Source organism: Carassius auratus, chromosome 20 (genome assembly GCF_003368295.1).
Source record: "Carassius auratus strain Wakin chromosome 20, ASM336829v1, whole genome shotgun sequence".
In the NCBI taxonomy this organism is placed as follows: Eukaryota; Metazoa; Chordata; class Actinopteri; order Cypriniformes; family Cyprinidae; genus Carassius; species Carassius auratus.
Genome location: NC_039262.1, coordinates 23935815 through 23951125, shown reverse-complemented (window position 1 = coordinate 23951125; position 15311 = coordinate 23935815). Strand labels below are relative to the sequence as shown.

The 15311-nt window shown below is 38.6% G+C and overlaps 1 protein-coding gene across 1 annotated transcript; it reads right to left on the bottom strand.

Moving 5' to 3' along the window:
- Positions 1–309: 309 nt before the first annotated feature.
- On the bottom strand, positions 310–11247 carry LOC113037729 (uncharacterized). The gene is made up of 3 exons (XM_026195072.1): positions 10731–11247; positions 10394–10525; positions 310–447 (listed from the first exon to the last, which is right to left on the bottom strand). The coding sequence occupies exons 1-3, from the start codon at positions 11115–11117 to the stop codon at positions 310–312; spliced, it is 657 nt and encodes a 218-aa protein (XP_026050857.1). The 5' UTR covers positions 11118–11247.
- Between the last annotated feature and the right edge of the window lie 4064 nt (positions 11248–15311).

Sequence of the window (15311 nt, the reverse complement as noted above, 5' to 3'; positions counted from 1 at the left end):
GCTGCCAATCATACAAAGGCACTTTTTTTGTATTGTATTTTAATTATCCATATCAAATAGAAAATCCATTGAGAAACATAAGAAGAATATGTTTTTCTTCTTCTTCTTCTTCTTATTATTATTTTCTTTCATATAAATTACCCACTGGAAATAAGCCTGGGGCAGGCACCCCAAAAATAATCTATATTGCCTTAAAGTGTTAATAGATGTGAGTTGTCATTGATAAATAAATAATTGCAACATTTAGATTTTATTTTTTATTATACATACAATCATATTAAATCAATTCAAATACAATACACATAAATACTAAATATTTAAATATTCCGTTAAACATATGAATATACTACATAAATGCTTTAAGCCTGGCCCCAGTTGTTGATCTCTGATTTTGCTCGCCATGCGCTCCCTTTTTTCTGGAGGTGACCAGCTCACACCTACATTGTCCTGTTGAAGGAACAGACATGATGTTGTAACACTAAGCAGATTAATGAGTGATTCTTTAAGAAAATCTAAAGATATATTGCTTCTACCATTTCAGTATGTGAGAGATTTATGAATTGGAAAGAATATGATACGCAGACTTCTGAGAATAGAAGCTTTAGTTCTTTAGTTAAGTCAGTGTAAAACTGTGGGATAGAAGGGACTAACCATCTTCAGTGTGAGCTGGGACATGAGCTGTGGGGCTTGATGGTTCTGCTTCCACAGTTTAGGCTTCAGTGGCACCTTGTCGATTTCCACACAGAGTATTTTTTGTGGAGGCTCACACACATCTATATTGTCCTGCTGAAGAAAGGGACACAACCCAGTAATGCTACACAGGTTTAAGGAGTGCTTCTTAAATCCAAAGATATATCTTTCTATCATTTCGAAATATAAGTCATGAGATTTTAAATAAATGACCTACAGTAGATAACATAGTAGCTTGGGTGAAGACTGAAGACGTAAATCTGAGAATAAGTAAAAATCAGAAATGGAAAGAACTTACTGATGCCATCTGCTGCCTCCGCTGTCTCTGCTGCTGTCTCCACTGCTCCCTCCGCTTCTGCTTCTGCTGCTCTGTGATTCTTGGGTTTGCTTCCAGTCTTGGGGAGCTTCTGGTCACAAGGGCTCCCTGTAAGGTCCCAGAATACACAGGTGCCACTTTTGAGGTCCTGGAGGGCATATTTAATCCTTCAGTAGAAGAGATAGGCATGCTCAGTTGCTCAGCAAGCCTCCTTTTTCTTGCCTTCATGGTTTTGGTGGGTACTGCTGCTTCCCTCAGACACCCAGTGGGCAGTGGAGAACTGGAGAGCACTCCTGATCCCTGTGAGGTCCCTGTATGAACAGGGTTCCTGTCAGGTAAAGGTGCTTCCTTTGGGGACTTGGAAGACATGGGTTTACCCTCTGCAGGAGAGGCTTGAGGCTTCTGGAGCAGTTCCTTCCTCAGTGGCTCTGGTATTTTGAGCCTTTGCCTCTCTGAAGTCTTTATGGGCACGGGTGCTCCCTTCTCAGAAGAGGCTCTGGGTGACACCTGAAGCAGCTCCTGCTTTAACAGCTCAGGTGTCTTGAGCCTCTGCCTCTCCTGGGTTTTTTGGGGCACAAGTTCACCCTTCACAGATGAGGCTCGGCGTGATAGCTGCAGCAGCTCCTGCTTTAACAGCTCAGGCGTCTTGAGCCTCTGCCTCTCCTGGATCTTTTGGGGCACAGGTGCTCCCTTTTCAGTAGAGGCTCTAGATGACACCTGCAGCAGCTCCTGCTTTAACGGTTCAGGCATCTTGAGCCTCTGCTTTTGCTGGGTCTTTTGGGGCACAAGTTCTCCCTTCACTGATGAGGCTCGGTAAGACAACTGCAGCAGCTCCTGCCTCAGCGGCTCAGGGATTTTTAGCCTTTGCCTCTCTGGGGTCTTGTTGGGTACAGGCGCTCCCTTGTGAGAAGAGGCTTGAGGCTTCTTCTGCTGTAGCCCCTGCCTTAGTGGCTCATGGGTATTTAAGTTTTGCACCTTTGAGGCAGGCACAGGTTCTCTCTGTAGAGACTTTGTAGGAACTGGTGGTCCCTGTGGGGACCTAGCAGGCACAGTTGCTCCCAGGTCATTGGCGGCCTGTAGCAGGTGCTGCCTCAGATGCTCAGGGATCCTTATTTTTCCACGTTGTTGGGACCGAGTGGGCACAGGATGTCCCTGGGGGGAGTCACCAGGCACAGGTGGTCCCTGAGGCTTCTTCTGTCTCCACTCTTGCCTCACCTGCTTAGTGGTCTTCATTGAATTCCCATACTCAGCCTTCTCAGACCCAGCAAGCACAGGTGGTCCCTGAGGCTTCTTCTGCCTCCACTTCCTCTGTTGCTCTGTGGTCTTGAGCTTTGCATCTGAGAAGCCTGAGTGCTGAGAATCAGCCTTCTCCGATGCATTGTTGAAGACCAGTGATGAGGTGTGGTCCCTCTTCTCAGCAAAGGCAGGCACAGGTGCTCCCTTTAGGGACCTAGGAGGCATGGGTGTACTCTTTGTCTTCTTCTGCCTCCAAGGTTCCTTGGTATTCAGTGTTGATTCTGAGAAGCCTGAGTGTGGGAACCTGAGTGAGGTGAGGTCTCCATATTCAGGCTCCTCAGATATAGGAGAGGAGACCTCCATTATTGCCCACCACCGTCCTGCAGCGAGGGCAGTGCTGAGCTCATCTGAGAGCTCAGAAGATGAGGACTGCACTGCACTCTCAGGAAAACCGATGGGGATGATTGACATAGTCATTTTGATGTGTGATACAATGGTGAAAGATGATCAAAGAAATGAACAATACTGCCTTTATCTGTAAAACTCTGTTGCAGAAAAGAGAAAGGCAAGAGATATATGATAGAACACATTTAAGAGCCTGGAAGTTGATGTTAGTTCTTTTTCTTTTACAGGTACAGTGGGGGTCCACAAGTGGAGTTTTTATTAATATTACTTTACCAATTAATGTGCATAACACAGATGCTTATATTGTAAATGTAAACCTTCTTCTGGTCATTGTAAGAGATAGCTATTAAACGTAGAGGGTTAAAGCTTTCAGTATCAGCTTTCAGAATTTATCATAATAAAAGAGGGGTGGATTGAGTTTCTCACATAGACAAGATAACTACATATTTCTATATTTATGAATAAATGATTAAAATGGTCATAGTATTTGTTCCTTTGATTTACTGCAAAATGTTACACAACTATATGTTAGAAAAATATATTATTACTCAAATCGGTCATAGCTTTCATCATTATTAATTTCCATATCAGCCAACATTAAAATTTCCAATCAGACCTCCAGTGTGTAGCACACCTGTTTATCAAAAGCATATTTTTCTCCAAGTTATGAAAATTGTATAGAAAAAATCTAATTCAGATGTAAAGAGTATACTCACGATCATTCGCCAAAACTCGCTACAAATGCAAGATCCATCTGCACTCATATTTATAGACTACTCACCGAACGTTCTATGGAATGCAGCGATCATTATGACGTAATAATTGACCACACCCACTGGTCTCATTGGCTGAAAATTCTCTTGAAAAGACACATCTGCTATAAATATTAAAATTATTACAAACCATTATAGAAATAAATGTTTATTTAAAAAGATAGCTTCATTTATTGCAAAAATGAATACAATAACTTACAATATACTTTGCAACTCTGCAAATGAGGTGATTTTAAGTCAAGGTTTTGGCCATTATAGAAATACATGTTTATTTTAAAAGATTAATTTATTGCAAAAATGAATACAATAACTTACAGTATACTTTGCAACTCTGCAAATGAGGTGATTTTAAGTCAAGGTTTCGGCTGTCAAGCAAAGATGCCTTTTATCAGTATGACCGCTTCACTTCAGGTGACTTCACAGGTTGATGGCAGCTTGACGTCATTCTTCTGGCATGATATATTTAATTACTGACTATTTGAAAAAAATAAAATAAAAATAGCACCGTTGTATTTGCAAGAATGAAGATTATAACGTTTATCTTTAACAGTATAAAAACAATAGCAAGCACAAACATTCATATTTATGTACAATTCTGTATGTTTTATGTGACGTATTATTATAATTATTATTATTACTATTATTTTTGTTGTTATATACATTTATTGTGAATGTGAGTTGTTCATATTAAATCAGGCACAAATACCAAAATCCTACCACTGCACAAAATGATAACGGCCAAATTCATCGCACTTTTACTCACTCAGTGTTGAGAGCTGTTTTAGTGTATGACTGCTGTTTGACGGGGAGAGAGCACACTCAACGTTAAAAACTAAGACAATCGCTACCCAGCAGACGATTTTGGCATTAATGGTGAACGAGGAGAGTAAAAAGATTAAAACAGGATGAGAAGGTATAATAATATTGTGTAATCTAACCAACAGCACCTCATATATTGTAGCTAGCAAACAGCTATTAACATAACAAGTTAGCGAAAACATCCTTTTGTTATGTTCAATTTTTATTAGCTTGACATGGTTGTTCACGTTGGAAGTGTTACAGATAGTTAGGCCGTATTACATACAAAAATATAATTTCGAAACGTGTTATATTTTTACACTGAATTAATCTGCGTTTTTGAACTATTCGACTGATTGAACGGTCCTAAAACAGTAGACATACAATCTTTGAACATCTGTGACCCTGGACCACAAAACCAATCATAAGGGTTATTAATTAAGATTCTTTAAATCTTATTTAAAGTTGAAGTTCTTAGCAATGCATATTAATAATAAAAAATAAGTTTTGATATATGTACGGTAGGTAATTTACAAAATATCTTCATGCAACATGGATCTTTACTTAATATACTAATGCTTTTTGGCATAAAAGAAAAATCTATAATTTTGACCCATACAATGTTTTGTTGGCTATAGTTAAATATACCAGTGCTACCTGTGACTGGTTTTGTTGTCCAGGGTCATATATATATATGAATAGAAAAATGGAAAATTATCCAAAACAGAAATAATGAACAGACAATTAAGCAGTTCTGACTGTACTGACGGATGAGGTATGGGCCAGGTATGTAATCATGCAAAGAAATAGCCTGATATCCTCGTGTGTTTTTAGTTTTCTCCTCTCTGTCTTATGATATTTTCTCTGGGGTTTATAGTGTTCTCTGAAATCTCCAAGAAAAAAAAAAAAGACCACTCAGTAGATTTGTTGAGCTAGTTTTCTGTTTTACAATATATACAGTATACAGTGATTTTAAAACAGTGACAACATCTTAGGCATCAAGATAGCTTAGGTTATTTCACTCTATAGGAAAAGTCACAGTTCAAAACAACAGACTGTGACAACAACAGGTTTGAAGAGAGAATAAGTGAAAATTCTGCATGTTGTCCTAAATTATAAAAAAGAAGAAAAAAAACACAAACCATGAACACAATCGTTTTATTAAATACTTAATATCACAATACATCAGTGGAAGCAGGTTCAGTTAGCGTTAGGTTTTTCATATAATCCATTTAAATGGTAATGAACAGTGATGTTGGTTAATATTCTGATTAAAACAAACATTTATTAAAAATTAAAATGTATTTATTGGTCTTAATGTAAACTCATCTGAAACTAAGTATCTGTTGTTGTTATTTTTTTTAATCAGAAAGCTTCATCAGCAGTAGAAAGTAAACGTGCTGATATTTTTGGTTATTGGTCTTGATGTAGTTTGTCATGTTCACAGTGAACTGAAGATCACAGTCAGTTACGTCCTCTAGTGGATTCATCTGCACACAGCACAGTCTTGAAGCAAGATTGATCAAGAAACAAGTTACACCAGACTGAAGGTACATCTTCTCTTGTACTTGCAAGGACAACTTTGTCATGGAAAACCCTTTTAAGTAGGGTAATATGATCTGAGGTCTATGGTCACCACCTCCAAGAGCATGCACAGAGACCAAATTAAACAATTCCCCATCGTAAGTACACATTGATGACCTAAGACACGAAACGTGCGGTTTGTGTAAGAAAACGAACTGTATTAATATTGTTTTTACCCCTTGTACACAAACACATCCAACTGATCTGAGGGCGTGAGTGCTTCCTGATGTGACGTGCACGCTCTGGCTTAGTCTGCACAAGTGCGGAAAGCGCCGGAAGTGATCTCTCGCACGTGTACATCACTCATTGTTTACTGTTTACCACACTATATGCCACCAATCTGCACTGTCTGAAATATAATGCAGTAATTGTAATTAATTAATTTGTTTATAATGCACCCTATAATCGTTGCGATTATAATAAAAATACAACACATTACTCATTCTATTGACAGCGTGCCATTGGGTCCCTCTGGCCTTGGACGTCGCCTCCAGTTTATACGTTGTAAACTAAACACAACCTGCAAAACGCTGCGTCTCAACAGCGGAGAAAACCCAGGATCTTCCGTCAGGCAGGTGTGTGATCCGATACTGTCAATGTCCTCGTCGATGTCTTGTAATGTTAGTTGTGGCATTGCTATGTTCCATTCGTGACAACATATGCTCTCCACTTCTGTTGGCATCTCACAACACTTGCTACTAAAACACCACCAATTTTGAAGAGATCTCTGTCTCTGTGAGGCTTGAAGACGTGTTGCTGCAGTGGATCGCTCCTGAGTACTTCATCTGTGTATTCCGGTTCAAATAAATATGGTTGTGAAAAAAATTTAACGTTGCCTATTAATATACTGAAATCGTCTTCCATTGCAATGTCCTGTACGTCTAAATATGTTTAGATCTTCACAGTGAAAGGTAAAACTTCCGAAATCTGTGTAAACTATAGACAGTAAGTGTAAACAATGAGTGATGTACACCCACGAGAGATCACTTCCAGCGCTTTCCGCACTTGCACAGACTAAGCCAAAGTGCGCGTTCGTGTCTTAGGTCATCAATGTGTTCTTACGATGGAGAAATGTTTAATTTGGACTCCTCTGTGCATGCCCTTTCAGGTGGTGACCATAGACCTCCATTATATGAGTCACAGACAAGAACGGATTGACCTAAAAATATAAAAATGGGAAATACTGCGGAAACAAGGGCATACTCTTGGATGCCCTTGAGGTAAGCTAAAACTTATCAAAATTTTATTTGAAAGTGAACCATCCCTTTAACTGCTCATAGTAATCACTTAATCTCCATAAAAACAATATGATTGCCAGAATAAATTTACTGGTATTTTTATTAAAAGTCCTGTTCACACATGATCTCTTCGGGATAATTTACTAGTAAAGACTGTATGTGTGAAAAGGGCTAAACTCTTCCTCTGAAGTCTTCATCTGGGAAAACTCACTTGATTTGTAATGTAAATCATTTAAACCAATTCAAACACAGGAAAATACATCAACATATTTCTAAATATGCAATTTATTGTACATAAATTAAATGAATTTAAAGGTCTATGAATCACATGAAACATCACCAGGCTGTGGTGCCATCTGCAGTTATTTGTTATATCACAGTGTTGTTCAATAAAACCATGTAGCCTACTTAGTTTTGAAACTTTTTTGTTTTATTCAAAGCCAATTATTATTGCCTCATTGTTACTTTATAAATATAGTTATATTAAAGGGGGAGTGAAATGCTCGTTTTCACTCAATATCCTGTTAATCTTGAGTACCTATAGAATAGTACTGCATCCTTCATAACTCCAAAAAGTCTTTAGTTTTATTATATTCATAAGAGAAGGATAGTCTGTACCGATTTTTCCCGGAAAAACACGACCGGCTGGAGGCGTGACGTGTGGGCGGAGCTAAAGAATCACGAGCGCCAGTAGGCTTTTGCGTTGAGAGCGTTTGGAAGCTGTGACACCGTGAGGAAAAAACCAACCAAAACAAACCATGGCTAACAGTCAGATTCAGCGTATATTTATGATCCAGAATCAGATCCCGAGGCTGAAACTGAACGAGAGCAGCAGCAGCAACGACTCGCTCCGAGCGGGGCTCGAACCCGGGTCTCGGGCATGGGAGGGGACGCACTAACAAGGAGGCAGAGATATTTGAAGCAGTTTTACTCACCGCCTGCGGTTCCAACACACGATCGTGACCCTTTTTCGTTGGGACTGCATTATCCTTAAGAAATAAACGATACACAAATGCGTCGTCAAACTGGGCCATGTTTGTAAAACAAGCATCTTCGAAATGCAGGGAACAAACACAAACACTTGCACAACTCCGTTGATGCTCTGTAAAAATAAACTCCATCCAGTGGTCCCTTAATGCTGTTTTTTTTTTTTTGGTAATCTGTGCAGGGTTGTCTTGCCCTGGCAACCAAAAATACACTTCTTTTGTGACATTTCGCGACGCTCTCGCACTGATCACTGAATGCCTCTGCTCTCAGTGCTCTGCTATACGGGAGCGCGCGCTCTTCCGGCAGAAGTGCCCTAGGACCCATATAAGGAAATTACGCTCCATCTAACCTCACACAGAGCCATACTCGAAAAAAACTTTCCGAAACTTGTGACAAACCGGAAGGAGTATTTTTGGAACAGAAATACTCCTTCAAACGTACAAGTTAATTTTTGAAACTTTGTCCATGTTTAGCATGGGAATCCAACTCTTTAACAGTGTAAAAAACTCAGTATGCATGAAATAGCATTTCACCCCCCCTTTAAATGATAAAAATTCAGTACTGTATAAACAAATTTAGAACCTCATTCAGAACCATGTATTTCACAAACTATTATATATATATTTATATACATTATTTTGTGTATATATATATATATATATATATATATATATATATATATATATATATATATATATATATATATATATTAGGGCTGCACGATATTGGGAAAAAATGACATTGCGATATTTTATTTTTCTGCGATATATATTGCGATATTTTTTCTTACAAACAAATGGGGTGAGCACACTTTTATTCTCATTTTAAATGATTTAAACATCGACACCATTGTGTCAATTGATTAATATGCGCGAGGGAGAGAGAGCAAGACAGAGCTCGTGTTGTTTGAAAATCGGTCTCTCTCTCTCTCAATTCAATTCATATTGCTTTATTGGCATGACATACAAAGGTACATATTGCCAAAGCATTGTACATATCAGAATAGAAACAAACAAAACAAAAATACATATATATATTCATAAGAGGAAAAAAAGGGAAAAAAATACATGCAAAATAAATCCATATACAGTTCTATAAACATTGATGGTACTTCTTATGTACTCTCTCTCTGTCTCTCTCTCGCGCGCGCACTCGTCAGGCACGGTTCTGGTGTGTAAAGACACAGAAAACGCGAGGCAGCCACCACGCTTCTGCGACGCTCACGCCACGCAGCCAGTGTGTCACCGGCCTCTCTCTCTCTCTGTCTCTCTCGCGCGCGCGCTGTCTCTCTCTGCCCTGTTAAACTTGCATGTGGTTTTCAGTCCTGTCAATGATAAACTTTCACTCTATGATGGTTTAGCTGTGCAATTAATCCGCGAATCACATTCGTCAAGGGCCGGGGAGCAGCTGCCCGTACAGTTAATGAATAACGGATCAACTACGACAGCCTACATCGCACATCCTGCGGTGTGACTATCGTGGATTCGTACATCGCGATATCGATGCTTAAACGACACATCGTGCAGCCCTTATATATATATATATATATATATATATATATATATATATATATATATATATATATATATATATATATATATATATATATATATACAGTATATATATATATATATATATATATATATATATATATATATATATTTATTTATTTATTTATTTATTTATTTTCTTCCTCTCTAAGTATGTCAGCTGCCAATCATACAAAGGCACTTTTTTTGTATTGTATTTTAATTATCCATATCAAATAGAAAATCCAGTGAGAAACATAAGAAGAATATGTTTTTCTTCTTCTTCTTCTTCTTATTATTATTATTATTTTCTTTCATATAAATTACCCACTGGAAATAAGCCTGGGGCAGGCACCCCAAAAATAATCTATATTGCCTTAAAGTGTTAATAGATGTGAGTTGTCATTGATAAATAAATAATTGCAACATTTAGATTTTATTTTTTATTATACATACAATCATATTAAATCAATTCAAATACAATACACATGAATACTAAATATTTAAATATTCTGTTAAACATATGAATATACTACATAAATGCTTTAAGCCTGGCCCCAGTTGTTGATCTCTGATTTTGCTCGCCATGCACTCCCTTTTTTCTGTAGATGACCAGCTCACACCTACATTGTCCTGTTGAAGGAACATACATGATGATGTAACACTAAGCAGATTAATGAGTGATTCTTTAAGAAAATCTAAAGATATATTGCTTCTACCATTTCAGGATAAGAGAGATTTATGAATTGAAAAGGATATGATACGCAGACTTCTGAAAATAGAGGCTTTAGTTCTTTAGTTAAGTCTGTGTAAAACTGTGGAATAGAAGGGACTAACCATCTTCAGGGTGAGCTGGGACATGAGCTGTGGGGCTTGATGGTTCTGCTTCCACAGTTTAGGCTTCAGTGGCACCTTGTCGATTTCCACACAGAGTATTTTTTGTGGAGGCTCACACACATCTATATTGTCCTGTTGAAGAAAGGGACACAACCATGTAATGCTACACAGGTTTAAGGAGTGCTTCTTAAATCCAAAGATATATCTTTCTATCATTTCGAAATATAAGTCATGAGATTTTAAATAAATGACCTACAGTAGATAACATAGTAGCTTGGGTGAAGACTGAAGACGTAAATCTGAGAATAAGTAAAAATCAGAAATGGAAAGAACTTACTGATGCCGTCTGCTGCCTCCGCTGTCTCTGCTGCTGTCTCCACTGCTCCCTGCGCTTCCGCTTCTGCTGCTCTTTGATTCTTGGGTTTGCTTCCAGTCTTGGGGAGCTTCTGGTCACAAGGGCTCCCTGTAAGGTCCCAGAATACACAGGTGCCACTTTTGAGGTCCTGGAGGGCATATGTAATCCTTCAGTGGAAGAGATAGGCATGCTCAGTTGCTCAGCAAGCCTCCTTTTTCTTGCCTTCATGGTTTTGGTGGGTACTGCTGCTTCCCTCAGACACCCAGTGGGCAGTGGAGAACTGGAGAGCACTCCTGATCCCTGTGAGGTCCCTGTATGAACAGGGTTCCTGTCAGGTAAAGGTGCTTCCTTTGGGGACTTGGAAGACATGGGTTTACCCTCTGCAGGAGAGGCTTGAGGCTTCTGGAGCAGTTCCTTCCTCAGTGGCTCTGGTATTTTGAGCCTTTGCCTCTCTGCAGTCTTTATGGGCACGGGTGCTCCCTTCTCAGAAGAGGCTCTGGGTGACACCTGAAGTAGCTCCTGCTTTAACAGCTCAGGTGTCTTGAGCCTCTGCCTCTCCTGGGTTTTTGGGGCACAAGTTCACCCTTCACAGATGAGGCTCGGCGTGATAGCTGCAGCAGCTCCTGCCTCAGCCGCTCAGGTATCTTGAGCCTCTGCCTCTCCTGGATCTTTTGAGGCACAGGTGCTCCCTTTTCAGTAGAGGCTCTAGATGACACCTGCAGCAGCTCCTGTTTTAACGGTTCAGGCATCTTGAGCCTCTGCTTTTCCTGGGTCTTTTGGGGCACAAGTTCTCCCTTCACTGATGAGGCTCGGTAAGACAACTGCAGCAGCTCCTGCCTCAGCGGCTCAGGGATTTTTAGCCTTTGCCTCTCTGGGGTCTTGTTGGGTACAGGCGCTCCCTTGTGAGAAGAGGCTTGAGGCTTCTTTTGCTGTAGCTCCTGCCTTAGTAGCTGAGGGGTATTTAAGTTTTGCACCTTTGAGGAAGGCACAGGTTCTCTCTGTAGAGACTTTGTAGGAACTGGTGGTCCCTGTGGGGACCTAGCAGGCACAGTTGCTCCCAGGTCATTGGCGGCCTGTAGCAGGTGCTGCCTCAGATGCTCAGGGATCCTTATTTTTCCACGTTGTTGGGACCGAGTGGGCACAGGATGTCCCTGGGGGGAGTCACCAGGCACAGGTGGTCCCTGAGGCTTCTTCTGTCTCCACTCTTGCCTCACCTGCTTAGTGGTCTTCATTGAATTCCCATACTCAGCCTTCTCAGACCCAGCAAGCACAGGTGGTCCCTGTGGCTTCTTCTGCCTCCACTTCCTCTGTTGCTCCGTGGTCTTGAGCTTTGCATCTGAGAAGCCTGAGTGCTGAGAATCAGCCTTCTCCGATGCATTGTTGAAGACCAGTGATGAGGTGTGGTCCCTCTTCTCAGCAAAGGCAGGCACAGGTGCTCCCTTTAGGGACCTGGGAGGCATGGGTGTACTCTTTGTCTTCTTCTGCCTCCAAGGTTCCTTGGTATTCAGTGTTGATTCTGAGAACCCTGAGTGTGGGAACCTGAGTGAGGTGAGGTCTCCATATTCAGGCTCCTCAGATATAGGAGAGGAGACCTCCATTATTGCCCACCACCGTCCTGCAGCGAGGGCAGTGCTGAGCTCATCTGAGAGCTCAGAAGATGAGGACTGCACTGCACTCTCAGGAAAACCGATGGGGATGATTGACATAGTCATTTTGATGTGTGATACAATGGTGAAAGATGATCAAAGAAATGAACAATACTGCCTTTATCTGTAAAACTCTGTTGCAGAAAAGAGAAAGGCAAGAGATATATGATAGAACACATTTAAGAGCCTGGAAGTTGATGTTAGTTCTTTTTCTTTTACAGGTACAGTGGGGGTCCACAAGTGGAGTTTTTATTAATATTACTTTACCAATTAATGTGCATAACACAGATGCTTATATTGTAAATGTAAACCTTCTTCTGGTCATTGTAAGAGATAGCTATTAAACGTAGAGGGTTAAAGCTTTCAGTATCAGCTTTCAGAATTTATCATAATAAAAGAGGGGTGGATTGAGTTTCTCACATAGATAACTACATATCTCTATATTTATGAATAAATTATTAAAATGGTCATAGTATTTGTTCCTTTGATTTACTGCAAAATGTTACACAACTATATGTTAGAAAAATATATTATTACTCAAATCGGTCATAGCTTCATCATTATTAATTTCCATATCAGCCAACATTAAAATTTCCAATCAGACCTCCAGTGTGTAGCACACCTGTTTATCAAAAGCATATTTTTCTCCAAGTTATGAAAATTGTATAGAAAAAATCTAATTCAGATGTAAAGAGTATACTCACGATCATTCGCCAAAACTCGCTACAAATGCAAGATCCATCTGCACTCATATTTATAGACTACTCACCGAAACGTTCTATGGAATGCAGCGATCATTATGACGTAATAATTGACCACACCCACTGGTCTCATTGGCTGAAAATTCTCTTGAAAAGACACATTTGCTATAAATATTAAAATTATTACAAACCATTATAGAAATAAATGTTTATTTAAAAAGATAGCTTCATTTATTGCAAAATGAATACAATAACTTACTATATACTTTGCAACTCTGCAAATGAGGTGATTTTAAGTCAAGGTTTTGGCCATTATAGTAATACATGTTTATTTTAAAAGATTCATTTATTGCAAAATGAATACAATAACTTACAGTATACTTTGCAACTCTGCAAATGAGGTGATTTTAAGTCAAGGTTTCGGCTGTCAAGCAAAGATGCCCTTTATCAGTATGACCGCTTCACTTCAGGTGACTTCACAGGTTGATGGCAGCTTGACGTCATTCTTCTGGCATGATATATTTAATTACTGACTATTTGAAAAAAAAAAAAAAAAAAATAGCACCGTTGTATTTGCAAGAATGAAGATTATAACGTTTATCTTTAACAATATAAAAACAATAGCAAGCACAAACATTCATATTTATGTACATTCTGTATGTTTTATGTGACGTATTATTATAATTATTATTATTACTATTATTTTTGTTGTTATATACATTTATTGTGAATGTGAGTTGTTCATATTAAATCAGGCACAAATACCAAAATCCTACCACTGCACAAAATGATAACGGCCAAATTCATCGCACTTTGACTCACTCAGTGTTGAGAGCTGTTTTAGTGTATGACTGCTGTTTGACGGGGAGAGAGCACACTCAACGTTAAAAACTAAGACAATCGCTACCCAGCAGACGATTTTGGCATTAATGGTGAACGAGGAGAGTAAAAAGATTAAAACAGGATGAGAAGGTATAATAATATTGTGTAATCTAACCAACAGCACCTCATATATTGTAGCTAGCAAACAGCTATTAACATAACAAGTTAGCGAAAACATCCTTTTGTTATGTTCATTTTTTATTAGCTTGACATGGTTGCTCACGTTGGAAGTGTTACAGATAGTTAGGCCGTATTACATACAATAATATAATTTCGAAACGTGTTCTATTTTTACACTGAATTAATCTGCGTTTTTGATCTATTCGACTGATTGAACGCTCCTAAAACAGTAGACATACAAGCTTTGAACATCTGTGACCCTGGACCACAAAACCAATCATAAGGGTTATTAATTAAGATTCTTTAAATCTTATTTAAAGTTGAAGTTCTTAGCAATGCATATTAATAATAAAAAATAAGTTTTGATATATGTACGGTAGGTAATTTACAAAATATCTTCATGCAACATGGATCTTTACTTAATATACTAATGATTTTTGGCATAAAAGAAAAATCTATAATTTTGACCCATATATGTTTTGTTAGCTACTGTTTAATATACCAGTGCTACCTGTGACTGGTTTTGTTGTCCAGGGTCATATATATATGAATAGAAAAATGGAAAATTATCCAAAACAGAAATAATGAACAGACAATTAAGCAGTTCTGACTGTACTGACGGATGAGGTATGGGCCAGGTATGTAATCATGCAAAGAAATAGCCTGATATCCTCGTGTGTTTTTAGTTTTCTCCTCTCTGTCTTATGATATTTTCTCTGGGGTTTATAGTGTTCTCTGAAATCTCCAAGAAAAAATAAATGACCTCTCAGTAGATTTGTTGAGCTAGTTTACTGTTTTACAATATATACAGTATACAGTGATTTTAAAACAGTGACAACATCTTAGGCATCAAGATAGCTTAGGTTATTTCACTCTATAGGAAAAGTCACAGTTCAAAACAACAGACTGTGACAACAACAGGTTTGAAGAGAGAATAAGTGAAAATTCTGCATGTTGTCCTAAATTATAAAAAAGAAGAAAAAACACACAAACCATGAACACAATCGTTTTATTAAATACTTAATATCACAATACATCAGTGGAAGCAGGTTCAGTTAGCGTTAGGTTTTTCATATAATCCATTTAAATGGTAATGAACAGTGATGTTGGTTAATATTCTGATTAAAACAAACATTTATTAAAAATTAAAATGTATTTATTGGTCTTAATGTAAACTCATCTGAAACTAAGTATCTGTTGTTGTTATTTTTTTT

Excerpts from the sequence above, each read along its gene's own strand:
- LOC113037729 (XM_026195072.1), bottom strand. The coding sequence starts at position 11,117 with ATGTCTTCCAAGTCCCCAAAGGAAGCACCTTTACCTGACAGGAACCCT. Across the intron at positions 10,526-10,730 it reads GGAGGCAGCAGACGGCATCA|GACAATATAGATGTGTGTGA; the intron begins GTAAGTTCTTTC and ends TTTCTTCAACAG. Across the intron at positions 448-10,393 it reads CCCAGCTCACCCTGAAGATG|GACAATGTAGGTGTGAGCTG; the intron begins GTTAGTCCCTTC and ends TTCCTTCAACAG.